Source organism: Phyllostomus hastatus, unplaced genomic scaffold, assembly GCF_019186645.2.
Source record: "Phyllostomus hastatus isolate PE091 unplaced genomic scaffold, TTU_PhHast_1.1 phas_scaffold_46, whole genome shotgun sequence".
NCBI lineage: Eukaryota > Metazoa > Chordata > Mammalia > Chiroptera > Phyllostomidae > Phyllostomus > Phyllostomus hastatus.
Genome location: NW_025334032.1, coordinates 23,594,671 through 23,610,490, shown reverse-complemented (window position 1 = coordinate 23,610,490; position 15,820 = coordinate 23,594,671). Strand labels below are relative to the sequence as shown.

General features: G+C 38.1%; 1 protein-coding gene across 1 annotated transcript in view; it reads left to right on the top strand.

The window, feature by feature from the left end:
- Positions 1–15,820, top strand: part of ADAM9 (ADAM metallopeptidase domain 9) — a 97,794-nt gene that overhangs the window by 37,956 nt on the left and 44,018 nt on the right. Inside the window, exons 12-13 of the mRNA XM_045821539.1 lie at positions 9,385–9,556; positions 15,478–15,570. Coding sequence (XP_045677495.1) covers positions 9,385–9,556; positions 15,478–15,570 — 265 coding nt within the window. The remainder of the gene's footprint in view (positions 1–9,384; positions 9,557–15,477; positions 15,571–15,820) is intronic.

Below are 15,820 nucleotides of genomic sequence, written 5' to 3'. Positions count from 1 at the left end.
CAATATATAAACAAAATATATATAAAAATGTAAACAAAAGTCTGGAGGAAGCTTTTGGAAAATTAAAAGAGAGTTTATTCAGATAATGATTTGCAAACCAGGAAACATAGCCCATGGTATGAATGAAAGATATTTTTCGAAATGGATGGGATAAGGTAACTTTTATAAAGGCAAAAATTATAAGGAGCTGACTGTCAAAGAGATGGGTTGCTGGGGAAAACAAGACCATAAGCTCACGTTATTTCTTTTCTGACTGGTGGGGCAACTGTACTTTCAGTGGTTGGCTGACTCAGAGGTCAAGCAAGTGGGGTTTGCGATGAGAACAATAGATAATACATGATTAAGCATTTGTTAACATCCTTGTTTCAGCCCAGGCCTGTAGAACAAAAAAGCTGCTTTCTGATCACACAATTATAGCACAGGGAGTATTATTTGACAGTGATGCAAAAAGTATGATTTAGCAAAGAGTACAATTAGCACCAGGGGTGCCGCTTGCTCTGCAGGTGGTTTTGGAGCCCAGAAGGGCTAAGTTATGAATTGTAAGCAGTGTCGGAGCTCATGCTGCAAAAATCCATATATTGGGCCAGGAATTATGGTATTAAAGTTCTGATAAGTCTTCATGATTATAGAAGTTCAAGTAAATAATTAGTAAGGTTGATGTAGTAGATAAAACTTCAGCTCTGTGCAGAACAGAGCATAAATCTTCATTGCAGATGTCCAGTTGACCGTTTTGCCAAAAGAAGACTTACATAATTTCCCAAAAGCAGAAACAGGGCAGGTCTCATTCTTTGACCACTAAGTGGTAAGACTGGATATTGATAACAAATCCCCTAAAGGAGCTGATAATTTTAAAGCAGTCTCCTAAGTAAATATTGTGCCAAAGAAGAGACCTGAAGTCCAAAGTAGTTATAAAATATTTTGAAGGTAATGGTCTTGTGACTGTTACATTTAAAGGTTGCTACATATTGAAACAAAACATGAATATAAGATGATACTAAATTTCAGATTGTCTATTTCACCATGAGAAGAGATACAAAGAAGGTTTTTTTTATATTATAAGAATATAACTTTGTAGGGATGTAGAAGATGTAAAGGGAAGAATGTAACTAGATCTCGGAGAGAAAAGCTGTAGCTCTGGGAGACACTGACCCTGTGGGAGTTAAAATGGAGGGAAACTGCCAACGAGAGGTGACCTGGTGAAGAGGGATCCGTGGGAATTAATCAACCGTATTCTCCTGCCGACTTCTTGTCTCTGCCAGTGCCTCTTATCGGCTGTGCTTAATTGGATGCACAGTGCATGTAGGTCAGTCTCCACTAAGCACAGAGCACAGTGGATAAGGGTGGGGATAAGATTTGTCAGTCCTATTGCTTATCTTGTTTTGGAAGTTCCAGCTAATGCATTGAGTTAGGAAAAGATTTAGGAATAAATGTTTGAAAAGGGGAGCAGCTCAGATGATATGATTGTCTGGTTTTGAACAGTAAGAGAACCAATTAAATAGTATTAGAATACAATTATAAAATAAATAGATTCCCAATAAACCAGCTATAACCATTTTGAAAAGCATGAAGGAATAAAATGGTTTTTATTTGTCCAAAGGTCAAGGTAGCTTGGAATCAACTTAATAGGAAATATGTAGGACTTTTTTAAAGGAGACAACAGATGTTTATTGACAGTTAGAATATATAATTTAGTAAAGGCAGTGTTTTTTTATGAGATGACTAAATATTGGAAATATATGTCTTCATCAGGTTAATTCTTAAATTTAATGCAAATCCTGTCAAGTTCCAGGTATTTATATATTTCTTTAATTCTGGAACTTGACAAAAATAAATTTAAAGTCAATTTGAAAGAATAATTTTGTGATAGTAGTGAAGAAAATATAAGAAGGCTTTTCATACTAAGGGTATTTGGGGATTATATAATATTAAATGCATAATAAACATATTGATAGCCTCATAGTAGAAAACTAAGAATTACCAGAAGTGACATTTTTAAAGACAAGACTGATTATTCAATAAATGGGATTGGTATAATTTTTAAAGATTTGGAAAAAAAATGGATCCTTACCACATATCATACATTAAGATAAAATTCAGTTACATAAGGAGATAGAGGAAAAACACGTTTAATAAAAAACAATCATGGATAGAGAAAGATTTTTCTTAGCAAAGACCTTCCCCTCTGCCCCCCGACCCCCCAAAAAAAAGTCCTGTAAAGAAGAAAACAACCTATGGATTTGAAGAGTTAGGTATGTCACAGACAATTCAAAGAGTGAAGGGCAAACAGCAAAAAAATATAACCCCCCAGGCTGCATTATGATTTTCATGCGTCCTAATGACTTTTGCCTTTATTTGCCCCTTTCTCTACTTACAGATATTAAAAATTATAGTTTATGACTGTGTTGGTGTAAAGATGAGTATAACCCAGTCTGGATTTATTATTAAATATTTGTATTGTGACTTCCCTTTTTTCTTCTGATTTTAAAACATTTCTGATGGCTGCGGAAGCTATGGTGGGTCTGAGGCCGTGAGCTGGCCCAGCCCCTGAGGGCACCTCCTTAGAAGTCCTGGGGCGCCGCACAGGATGGTTTGTGAAGCGCTGGTCGTTACTAATGTGCCCGTTTAACATGTATTTATTCATGTGAAAACGGGAGTATATGAAATATCCTTGTGTGAGTCATTTCTATCTTAAAAAAATATAAACACGTGGAAAAAGATTGGAAAGCTGTATGCCAAAATGTTGAACTGATTGTGTCTTTTGGTGGTAACCTTTCAAGTCCTTTTTCATTTTTCTTCTGGCTTTTCTGTGTTTTTTAGGTCATTTTGCTCTGAGAAAATGTTTATTTTTGGTTGGGAACTAAAAGAAAACAACTTATTAGAAGTGTTATAGAAAAAATGTAGGTGCTGTTCTGTTACAACCTTTAACAGCGTCGAACCTTGAGGTGATTACTATCGCCGGTGTTCCCCGGGCTGTGTTCTTGAGGACCGATAGCGTACGCTGGAAATACTGTTGTTCATTTTGTTGTGGAGTTTTTAAAAAGTTTTCAGGGGGTGATTATATTTCAAATAGATCTGAGTGGATTGTTTTGATATTATTTTCCCATTGCTATTGGTACCATAGTAGTTTCAGATTTTTCTGTAGCAATCTAATAAGGATTTCAGTGTGGATATAGTTATTTGTCGATTGTTGCCTTTGCCTTTTGGGGAGGTTCTTTGGTTGTGTAGCAAGTCAGTATGTAAGTTTCTACAAGTTTTACTGGTCTTATAATAATTTTATATGTTAGTATAGTAAGTTGAAATTAATGAGGGCAAAAAGAAGAATGTCCCACATCTAGGAATACCAAGTTTTGAAGAATAAAAGGTTTTCCACCTTGCAAAAAAAGAGTGTAAGTGAGACCTTCATTACTGAATGGAGGGGGAACCTGCTTCTCTTAAGGAAAACGGAAGCCATTCCAGAGGACACCGCACTAACGTCCACTTGGAACAGAGAAGTATTCTGGACAGCAGACAGAATGGGCATAACACAGATCGCGTCGGACTGACACTTCAGATTTGGTGGGCCTCATTGGACGACGGCTCTGGCCTGTTCCTGGGTGAAATGGACTTAACTTGCTCTACCAGTTGACAATAAATTTCTTAGATTTGTTAACGGTGGTGTTTTCGGTCGCATCATCTCATGTTTCTCTCTCTCTCTTTTAAATCAGAGAAAGCCTGCTCTGCATCCCAGGTTTGCCTCTCACTCTGTGACCTTTATCTTTGATTCTGTTTTCTTGTTGATGATTGCTTCCTACAGAAGGCATCTCTCATGTCAGCTTTCTGATCTCCAACAACCTCCATCAGGTTGAGCAAATGCATCCTTTTTTTTCCCCCTAAAGCATTTCTCAGTCCTGATTAGATATAGCCTTCTAGTTTACTAGATTCCACTGAGCATAGCTGCAGGAAGGGAAGCACCAAGGCTACTCCTGCTGGGTCTTCTTACTCTGGTACAACTTGTGATATATTAAAACATCTTTATTGTGAAAAATAAACCATACAGAAAATGTAGCCAAGCAAATGTATAGCTGAACCCATTTTTATAAAGGGAACACTGTGTAACCGCCCGAGGCCTGTCGCTTGCTACCAGTCCTCAGAAATCCCTTTTGTGGTTTTTCCCATCATACCTTTTTTCCCTCAAGTTCACTGTTACCCTTGCTTTTCTTTACAGTTTTGCCACCTAAACATGTATGCTTAACTACTTCAGTTTTTGCCTATTTTGAGCTCTGATTATAGAGCAGACTAAGGAGGGTTAGTCAGCCGAATTACGGTAGTCCCCCTTATCTGCGGTTTCGCTTTCTCTGGTTTTGTTTTCTGCACTTTCAGTCGCCCTCAGTCAACCACAGTCTGAGAACATTAAAGAGAAAACTGTAGAAATAAACAATTCGTAAGATTTATCTAGAACTAAACAATTCATGAGTTTGAGCAATGTGACGAAGTCTCACACAGTCCTGCTCCGTCCTGCCTGGGACGTGACTCATCCCTCTGTCTGGCCTACCCACCCCCCTTCACCTCGTCCTGCAGACGTTGCATCACCGCCCATCACCACGTGAAAGGGGCGAGCTCAGTGCAGGAGGAGATTTTGAGAGGAAGAGAGACAGCATTCACATCGCTTTTATTACAGCATATTGTTACAATTGTCCTATTTTAGTATTAGTTCTTGTCGTTAATCTCTTACTGTGTCCAGTTTATAAATTAAACTTCATCACAGATACATGCATATAGGAAAAAATTGAGTGTGTATAGGGTTCGGTACTCTTCACAGTTCCAGACCCCTGCTGGGGGACTCGAAATGTATCTCCGGAGTGTAAGGGGCTCTGCTGTGTGCAGTGCGTTTCTGTTGCTGCGGCTGTTTTTAGTCGGCCTTGTGTTCCTGACGTTTGTCCATTCTGATGTGGGTGGCTGTAGTATGTTTTCGCTTTTGTCACTTCCATCTTTCTTTGGTTTGATGGTTGCCCCCTGGGATTTAACTCCTCTGTACATCTGAGTTGCACCTGAGGAGAAAAGCTTAGAGGTGGGAGTTGTGGGGAACTGTCCACCATAACAACTGCCAAAATCAAAGGCGGGGGGAAGAGATGCGCTGTGAGATGCGGTGAGTGCCCACTGTCTACCTCATCCATGATGGATGTTACCACTCTAAACTTCCATAACAAGTTGAGTATATAGTGGTATTTTATTGTGCTTTTGCTTTGCATTTCCCTACTAATGAGGTGAGATTAGGTCACTTACTCATATTTATAAGCCAATGGAATTTTTTTTTATGTGTGTGTGAAGATACTGTTCAGTTTTTCCCCAGTTTTTAAAAACTGGGTCGCCTATCTTTATTCATTTGTAGAGTGGTTTTATAATTTTTTTTTGGTGACTTTTAGTGAAAAGTTGTTAATTTATCAATCTATTCCTTTATGTCTATTCCTTTCTGTGTCTCACTTAATAAATTGTCCCCTAACTTTACTGTCCCAGGGGTACTCGTATACTGTTCTCTTTCCCACTTTTCATCTATTTTTGACTTTGATGGTCCCTAATCCACCTCACATTTCCATTTGTGCATTTTGTAAGGTAGAGGTGATGTTTCTTCCAATATGAATACTTGGTTGAATTGGCACCATTTATTAAAAAGACTTTCTTTTCATTGTTACTTTTAATTGTCAGTTTGTTCATGAAGCAAGTGTCCATAAATATATGTGTCTGTTTCTGGGCTCTTCGATTTCATTTGTTTGTCTATATTTGCTTCAAAAAATGCACTTTCCTCAATCCCACAGCTTTATAATAGGTTGTATAAAGCAAGTTCTCCTACTTTGATCCACTTGTTTAAATAGTATGGTGGTTACCAGAGGGAATAGGGTAGGGAATAGTAAAGGGGAAGAGGGTGAAATGTAAGGTGATGAAAGGTGATTTGACTTCGGGTGGTGGGCACGCAATGCAGTGTGCATCATGTATCAGAGACATGTACACTCGAAACCTATGTAATTTTATGAACCCCTGTCACCCTAATAAGTCTAATAAAAAGAAAAAAATAAAGTAAAATTGGAAAAAAAGACTGTTTTGGCTGTTTGTGACTTTCTATGTAACTTTAGAATTACCATATCAAGTTCCACAAAAAAAGTGTTATTGGGGAGTTATTTGATATTGTATTAAATCTCTAGATTAGTTTGGTGAAGAATTAACACATTTTTATATTTATACCAGGTAGCTTGCCCGGTCGGGAATAAATTTAATTTAAAAAAAGAGAACACATTTTTAGTAAGGATTCTTCAAGTCCATGATCTGCTTTAATTCCTTTTATTAAAAAATATTTATTTTCCCTATAGAGATACCATTTCTTTTGACAGTGTTATTCCTATACTGTATATTTTTAGATGGTATTGTAAATATCTTTTAAAAATTCACTTTCTCATTATATAAAAATAAAAATTGGCTTTGTATATTTATTTTGTATCTAGAAGTCTTACTATACTCTTTTTAGAAGTGGTGGATTTGTGTTGATTAAAATTAGGGACTCAAGTGTAGGAATATATATTTGACTTCAAAATTCCTGTAGCTATTGTCTGATTAATATATTCTTATAGAAAATATTATTGAATATGTACTATGTGGCAGGTACTGTACTAAGCACATAAAAGTCAGCAACAGGAGGTAAAAGACAATTACAAACCTCTGTTTAATTGAAGTATTCTTTGTTTATCAAATAATTATTACTCTAGTTTAACATTTCCACTTGATGTCTGTTAGATTCAAATTCTAATTCTGTTTGTCCCTCCGAAAACCTGCTCTACCCACAGTCTTCCCCAGGTCAGTTAGTGATAACTTCCTTCTAGCACAAAAACTCAGAGTCATCCTTGACTTCTCTATTTTGTCACATTCTTCTTCTTAATGGCTGTTCCTTTAAAACATAAATAATCCAAACAGTTCTTTCTGCTTCCCCTGCTGTCGTGTTGATCTGTCATCATCTTCCAGTGGATTTCTGCAGGAGCTTCCAGCGTGGTTAGCAGAGTAACCATGGTGATCCTACTCGGATCCAGTGGCTCCTGCTCAGCACTTTCCATGGTGCCATCCCCTCTCTCCTCCCTCTCCCCAGTCTCCTTCTTTCCCTCACAGTAGACAGCCGGTGTCTTACAATGGCCTGTTCTGATCTTTGCCGATGGTATCGCATGTTACTCACTCCTTCATTGGCTCATTCCACTCTAACCCTGCTTGCTGCTTTATTCTTCTTTGAGCATGCCGGTTGGGCCTCACTCTTAGGGTTCTTGTTCTTGCAATTCTTTCTCCCTGTAATGTTTCCCCACCCCAGATAGGCAGTTGTGATTCAATTGTGATAATGTTTGAAATGCCTGCCCTGAATGCTCTTTTACAAATTGCGATCACTCCCTGGCTAGGCAGCTCACTGGTGAGAGCGTTGTCCCTGATATGCCAGGGTTGCGGGTCCCATCACTGGTCAGGGCACACTGAAGAATCAACCAATGAAAGCATCAATAAGTGGAGCAACAAATCAATGTCTCTCTCCTTCCCCCGTCTAAAATCAATGAATAAAATAAGTAAATAAAATTGCAGTTGCTTCTCCCCCTATATAGGTCATCCCCTTTCACCTCTTCACCTTTCCCCGCAATGGCACTTGCCTTCTAATATGCTACCAAATTTACTTACTAAGTTTATAGTCTCACTAGAATGTCACCTTCACGGGGTTGGGGATTTTTGTCTGCTTTATTTACTGTTTTATCCCTTAAAAGAGAAGAGTGCCTGTACATAAGAGATGTTTAACAAATATTTGTTGAATGAATTATGTTGTACAGAAGGACTCCTCACAATATTTCTAAACAGAGTAGCAAGAAAAAGAAGAATGTGGAAAACAAGTGTTTTTGTTATTGTCAAAAACCTAGTGCCATGCCTTTATTTTCTGTGTGAGTCAAAATACTGTCTTTGCTCATTCTTTTCTCATAGATGATTGTACAGGTTTCTTCTCTGTCAGTCAATCTGTTAAAATCCTTCAACATCCCACACTGAAAGGCCTTTTTGTCAAAAGTAGTTAACAATACCAAAATGTTCTAGGCAGACTGCTTTTTCAAGAGTCTAGAGCCAGGACTGTACTTCCCTGGAGATTCTGGGCCAGTTAGCAAAGAAGAGTAAACTGTGTGCCCAGGGAGCACAGTTTCCCAGAAGGGATCTGTTTCTAGATTTCTGGTGCGTACAAAGGCTCAACAAAGATGGGAATGCTTCCTCAAAAACTGTAATGCAACAGTGTTTATTCCCACTGCTACTTCTGGCATCATTGTTCAAAGTGATGAAAAAGAGATTCTTTCAGGGCACCAAATTCCCCTGATAAAATTTTTGCAAAAGATTTTATTTATTTCTAGAGGGGGAAGGGAGGGGGAAGGAGAAGGAGAGAAACATTGATTGGTTGCCTCTGGTACATGTCCTGATTGGGAACTGAACCCGCAACCCAGGCGTGTGCCCTGAGTGGGAACCAGTGACCCTTCCCTTCTCTGTGGAACCACACGCAGCCACCTGAGCCCCACCGGTCAGGGCTCCCTGCTAAAATTTTAATGTGACTTGGATTCCTCACAGATTCTCGTTGTATGTATGGGTGTGTTTCCAACTAGTCTTCAAAAGTAAAAAGAGCCAGTGGGATTATTTGAAAATATTTGATAGTTATTGAGTAAACAAATAATTAAACAACCTTGAACATGTAAAACAGGTCAGAGTTGCATTTGTTTAAATCTCACATGGACAGCCCAAGTTGGACAGTTTCTAGATGCCCATCTAGCTTTCAGAGTATTAGCCATTGTTCTCAGGATTTATCCTAAAAGGCCTTTGAACCTGAAACTGTAGCTGAACTTCTGCACTGTGCATTCTGCTTCTTGATGGCTATAGTGCATGCTAGTAAGTGATAGTGAGGGAAACATGTGAAGGTTATCCTGTGGAGTGAGAAAAAGATTGAGGAAACGTATAGTTATCTTCAAATGTTTGAAGATCTTTTACTATGGAAGATAATGAAAACTTAATTTTGACTAGGACTAGGTAACTTTTAAGCTCTCTTTTCTGATGATGAGATTTATGATTTTGTATTTCAAGGTAAGTGATTGTTTGGAAGATACTTTCATGGAGGTATATTATAGTGTAACCCAAATAGTAATTACTTATAGTAACTGAAGTAATGTTCTATATTTATAGAAACAGAATTCTCATTTGTCTCTTTTGGTTAGCTTATTTTCTGCTTGTTAAACTGTTCAATTCTTAATACAATAAAGATTACATAAAAATAAACTATGCATTTCTTGCTGGTTAAAGGTATGACTTCAAATTTTCAAAATGAGTCATTGCCGTAACACAAGCTCTTTTCCTTGGCGTTTGTCACAGAGGTTCCAGGAACTTCAGCAGTTGCAGCGCAGAGGACTTTGAGAAGCTGACTTTAAATAAAGGAGGAAACTGCCTCCTCAACATTCCAAAGCCCGACGAAGCCTATAGTGCTCCCTTCTGTGGAAATAAATTGGTGGACCCTGGGGAGGAGTGTGACTGTGGTACTCCAAAGGTCGGTTTAATTTTTGATTTTTGCCTTGTTAAAAAACCCCAGGGTTTGCAAAAGTAAAACAGCTTGCTTTGGGCAGGTCTGGCACAGGAACTAAAGTAACATTTACTGAGGTTTTGTTTGTGGAAATATCTTCCTGGGATTGGTCACGTCTTCCTTGCCAGGACACAACTAATGGCGTCATCTGTTTTGATGTCAAGGAAAACGCCATGTTTATCCTTGTATTTTTGCTACCTTCTACCATTTCTGTTATGGTTATTGGGTCATCTATTTACTTTAAAGAACGGATCTGGTTTTCACTTGGCTCTGTACTTATAAGCTGTCACGTTTTGGCACTGCCTTGCAGAAGTATTTATTCAGTTGAACTCATTTTAATAATAAATGGAATTCTCCAGAGTCCTTCATTGACAAAGTTCTTGGTACTGAAATTAACATGCTCCCTTTACTAACCTCTAGTTTACCTACTGATCTGTGGCTTTATCACACCTGTTACCCACACTTATTGCCACAAGCCCGTGCTCACCTTCATTATTATTGTTCTAGATCTTAGCCATTCTCTCAGAATGGCCTACTCAGGCTCTTTCCTCCTAGGCCTGGTCTTAAATTTTAAAGAAATTTGTTCATTTATGGGTAAACTTTATGACATTCTCAATCTTTTCCACAAGTTCTTCTTCTTCTTCCTTGCCTGACCACACCTGGCTTTTGCCAGAAGACTTCACGTTCCAGAAGGACAGTATGTGTTTTATGGTGAAGTTGTGTCAGGCCTTCATTGCATCGCTGCTGCGTGTCAGGGGCTCCTGCTCAGTGCTTTATATGGTGTTATCCTCACAGCAGGCCACACAAATTGACGTGTTTATATTCTCATTTTCAAATGAGGGCAGTAAGGCCTCATAAGGTTTGTTTACTTTCTAAATTAACTTATGTAGTTAGGGTAACTAAACCCCTTTCCTTTCCAGGCATTGTCAGTTCTTTATTCTTAGATATTTTGTTTTGCTTTCTCCTGACTTTTAGTTCACTACCAAACATGTTGAAATAGTCTCAGTTTACTTCTTGAGTTTTCACAAAATTACTCTTAAAAAATATAGTCCCTCCCTCTCAAATATCACAGCTTTTTTTTTCCTGGTATAAAAGTTTCAAATAGAACAAGCAAAATTCTCCTTCCATAGCTTTATTTCCCCCATACATTTTCTAACATTTCTTCAGTGGTAATCACTCTTATAAGCAGTGTGTGTTTTTTTTTTCAGACTTTATTCCATACATGTATATTCATACAATATGTGCATTTATAAAGAGTTGTGTTTGTTTTAGTATTTTATTTTTTTACATAAATGAAATCAGACTTAATGTATTATGTGCAGGGTTGTTTTTCTATTAATTTATCTTGGAGATTTTTCATGTATTATGCAGATAATCTTTTAATCTGCTAATTAGTATTCTAATATAAGGATGTGCTATGATTTACCTGTACTCTCATTAATGGACACTTACTGCCTGTAATTAGTATTTTTCTGTTGCAAACAGTACACCCTCGTACGTCCTCATATACATACAAGTATTTCTCTAAGATGATTACATAAAGGTAGAATTACTGAATTGAAAAATACTGCATTTTTAATTTTATTAGAGACTACCAAATTTTATACAAAAAGGCTGTGTCAATTTGCACTCCTGCCAACAGTGTATCATGGCACTCAGTGCCCACGATAGTTGCTAGCACGGGATAATGAATGTTTTCTTAATTTCCAGGGGTGAAAATAAGAAAATACTGTTTTATTTGGTATCTTTTTATTAACTGAAAAATAATATCAAACAGGTGTTTCATCACCAAGAAGGATTTATTTTGGGAAAAAGAAGGGGTTGTAACCCAGTCTGTGCAGACACGGCCAGCCACATGCACACTCTGGCCTGCCTGCCGAGATGAAGGGAAAAGGAGGTTAGAACCATAGAGCTTTCTTACAAACATGGAGTTCTTCCGGTTGGGTTCTCAGGATTACGCAGAGTGTGAGAATTTCCATAAGCCCTGGCTCCTCTCATATACTGTCCTGTCTGAGAGTATATTTAAAGTATTTAAAGTTTCATTTAGTCTTTTTTAAAAAAGTATTTTATTTATTTTATTTTTAGAGAAAGGGGAAGAGAAGGAGAGAGGGCGAGAAACACACAGATGTGTGGTTGCCTCTTGCACGCCCACTACTAGGGACCTGGCACGCAATCCAGGCATGTGCCCTGACTGGGAATTGAACCGGTGACCCTTTACTTTGCAGGCCCCGCTCAATCCACTGAGCTATATCGGCCAGGGCTCATTTAGTCTTTATTACTTTTCATATGCTTATAGACCACGTGCATAATTTTCTTCTATGAATGATTGTTTTTATATCCCTCATCAGTTTTTATGTTGGGTTCTTGATTCTTTTTTTTTTTTTTAGAGAAGATATAGCAATTTTTTTCCAGATTTTATTTATTCTTAGAGTGAGGGGAAGGGAGGGAGAAAGAGAGGGAGAGAAACATCGGTGTGTGAGAGAAACATCCATCTGTTGCCTTTCACACACACCCCAGCGGGGGACCTGGCCCACCACACAGGCAGGTGCTCTATCTGGGAATTGAGCTAGAGACCTTTTGCTTTGTGGGATGATGCCCAAACGACTGAGCCACACTGACCTGGGCTGTGTTAAATCTCAACATAGATTTAAAATTCTTTTCAATCTATTTTTAGCAACTTATGTATTAGGTGCAAAGTCCTTTGTTGAATATGTTCTAATGTTGAATCTGTTCATATGTTGAATATGTTTCCTCTCTGCCTGTAGCTTACCATTTAGCTTTAAAAAATTAATCAACTTTATCTCTCAGAGCAGTTTCAGGGTCAAAGCAAATGTGAATGGAAAGTCCCGCGAGTTCCTGCGTGCTGCCCGTGCCCCCGCCTGCACAGTGTCCCCATTGTTTGCACCCTGCGGTGCGGCGCTGCCTTTGTTGCAGTGGGCGGCTCCACGTGGACACATTGTCATCACCCAGGGCCTGTGGTTTATCTTGGGGTTTACTCCTGCCATTCAGCTTTTCACCTGATGTGTTTTTATTAAACTGAAATTTAAAATTTAAATGAAGGCCATTTATCAATTATATTTCTTAAGACTTCTTGAGTTTTGTATTTTGATCAGATTTGTAGTATGCCTCTTTCAAGATTATCATCATAGCCTCTATAATTTCTGGTATTTTTTTCATTAAATTTTGAATATTAGCTCTTTAATTGAGGGGATCATGTAGACTGAGCTAGAAAATTAACTTCTTTCCACCAATAGTCAGTTGTTACAAAACCATTTAAAGTGGTACTTTTATCATAATCAGAATTCCTGTGTACACAGTCTATTTTGTAATTCTCTATTTTTTTATGAAGTCACCTGTCTGTTTTACAGTGTTTTTGAAAAAAATTTAACAGCTTAAGTATAATTAGATACAATGTCAAAAGACTGAATTAGGATTTAGATAAGGAAAGGTCTTATTCAGAAGAAAAACGATTGTAACAGGAGACCACTCTGATCTCAGAAATCTGGAAGTGTCTCAGAATCAAAGAGGAAAAGTGTTTTCTTTAGTAGGGTGAAGGTAGGGGTGAGCAGAGATAGGCAGAAAGTTGGAAGGGGGGGCCAAGAAGCAAGAGGAAATAACCAGTGAGTAGTACCAAGAGGAAAGCATTTGGCTGTGGTCAGCTGATTTCCAGGAGAAGCTGACAAGGGAGACACTTTCCACTTTTTGTGTGTGGGGTGGGGAGCAAGCAGAATTCAGGGACCTAAATGAAAGAAAGAAGACTTATTGAAATTTGGTCAGGACAAAGCAAAGAGTAAGAAATTGGCAGTTGAGGTCTTGGTCAACATTAAACTGCACATGTTTAAAGTACCTAAATTGATAACCTTTAGCACATTATACACATGTGAAACTATCACCACTATCAAGACAGTGAACGTATCATCCCAGGAAGTTCTTTGGACCCTCGCTAGTCCCTTCTTCCCACCCCTTGCTTTCCCCCATTCTCCTCAGACAATCACTGGTCTGTTTTCTGTCATTACACGTTAGTGTGCACTTCCTAGAATTTCATGTAAGTGGAATAACTTTTGTCTAGCTTCATATACTAAGCATAATTATTTTGAGATTCATTCATGTTGCTACTGTGTCAATAGTTCATTCATTTTTATTGCTGTTTATCATTGAGTCATATGGGTACACCTCAGTTTGTTAATCGTCTCTTGATGTGTATTTGGGCTGTTTCCATTTTTTTGCTCTTACATATAAAGCTGTTTGAACATTCACCTACAAGTCTTTATATGAGCTCATGTTTTCATTTCTCTTGGGTAAATGCCTCAAGTGAAACGACTGTATCGTGTGGGACTTTCAAACTGTTTTCCAGAGTGGTTGCCTTTTGCATCCCCACTGTCTGTGTATGAGAGCTCCGGTTCTCTCATGTCCTTGCCACGGCGACTTCATGTGGTCGGTCTTCTCGGTGGTAGCTGTGCTGTTAGGTGTGAAGTGGTGCCTCAGTGTGGTTTTACTTCGCATTTCTCTAATGACTAGTGATTTTGAGCATGTTTTCATGTGCTTATTTGTCAGCTGTTTTGTCTTTTCTGATGACATGCCAGTTAAACTCTTTGCCATTTGAAAAATTGGGTGGTTTTCTTATAAGTGAATTTGGACAGTACTTACATTCTGGGTACAAGTCCTTTCTCAGATATATGATTTGTAAATATATTTTCCCAGTCTATAGCTTGTCTTTTAATTACCTTAACAGTATCTTTTGAGAAGTTTTATGTTTTGATGAAGCCCATATTATCAATTTGTGCTTTATTGGTGTCATATTTAAGAAATCTTTGCCTAATCCAAGGTTGCAGATGTTTTCTCCTAGAAGCTTTATAGTTTTAACTTTTATATTTAGGTCTATGATCCATTTGGTTTAGTATTTTTATATAGTGCAAAGTATAGGTTATAGTTCATTTATTTTTAAACTTTTATTATGAAGTAATTATAAATCCAGTTTCCTCCAAAGGTAACATCTTATTTTAATAAGAAATAAGAAAGCTATTTTTCCTTCCTTTCCTTTTCTTTTTGTCTTTTCCCTTATCTTCTCTCCTTTTCCCATTTTTCTTTCCTTTCCCAACCAGTTCAGACTCGAGGACATTAGTTGGAACATAGGAGAGTAGGTGTGTGTGGGGTAGGAGGTTGTGGGGGTGGGGTGCTATGGTGGCCCAAAGTGGGGCAGGAGAAGCCAAGAAAGGTTTACAATATCCACTAAAGGCCAAGATCCACTGAACAGAGAAGTCAGACCCTAAGCACGAAGAGAAATGCATTCATAGATGCTTAATTTCCAATGATCGTTACATATACTGTTATGGATGGAAAGGGGATTCCAGGGAGGTAATTAAGGTTAAATGAAGTCTTAGGGGCAGGGCCCTGCCTGATGTGATAGGACTGCTGTCCTCGTAAGAAGAGGTTCCAGAAAGCTCACTTGTTCTCCCTCTCTCTGAACACACACACTGAAGAAAGGCCTTTTAGGAGCGCAGAAAGAAGGCAGCTGTCTGTAAGTCAGGCCAAGTGTCCTCACCAGAAACTGAATTGGAACTTTGATCCTAGATTTCTAGCCTCCAGAACTGTGACACCGTGAATTTCTTCTGCTCAAGCTATCGTCTCTGGTATCTCGTTCTGGCAGTACCAGGAGGCAAAGACACATACTCTCTGTGATTTCAGTCCTCTGAAATGTGCTGCGACCTAAATAGTTGTAGCCAAAGAGTCGCTGACAAATCCAGAAGGATAGTGACTGTTTCCAGAGATTATTAGCTGTGATAGCCAGGTTAGAAGGAAGTAGATTTTGGGTCTAAGATAAGAATTTTATTAATGAATATTGATGACAATGCATCCTTTCTTTGTTGACAGTCATTTTCTCTTCACAGGAATGTGAATTGGACCCTTGTTGTGAAGGAAGTACTTGTAAGCTTAAATCATCTGCGGACTGTGCATATGGTGACTGTTGCAAAGACTGTCGGGTAAGAAACTCCTCCATATTTTGAACAAAAATAGAGAAAGGAAAAACGTGTATATATCAGAATTAGTTTTCTCTGATCTCTAAGAGAGCACTATTTTTGTTACATGATTACTTACATGAGAAGTTTTATACCAATTGTTTGCAGTTTTGTATCACATTCTTTTATGACAAATAGTCTAATGAGATTTCCTAAGTAGAAACATTTTTTTATTTAAGAATAATCTATGTTTTTGAAAAATTCAACAGTACCA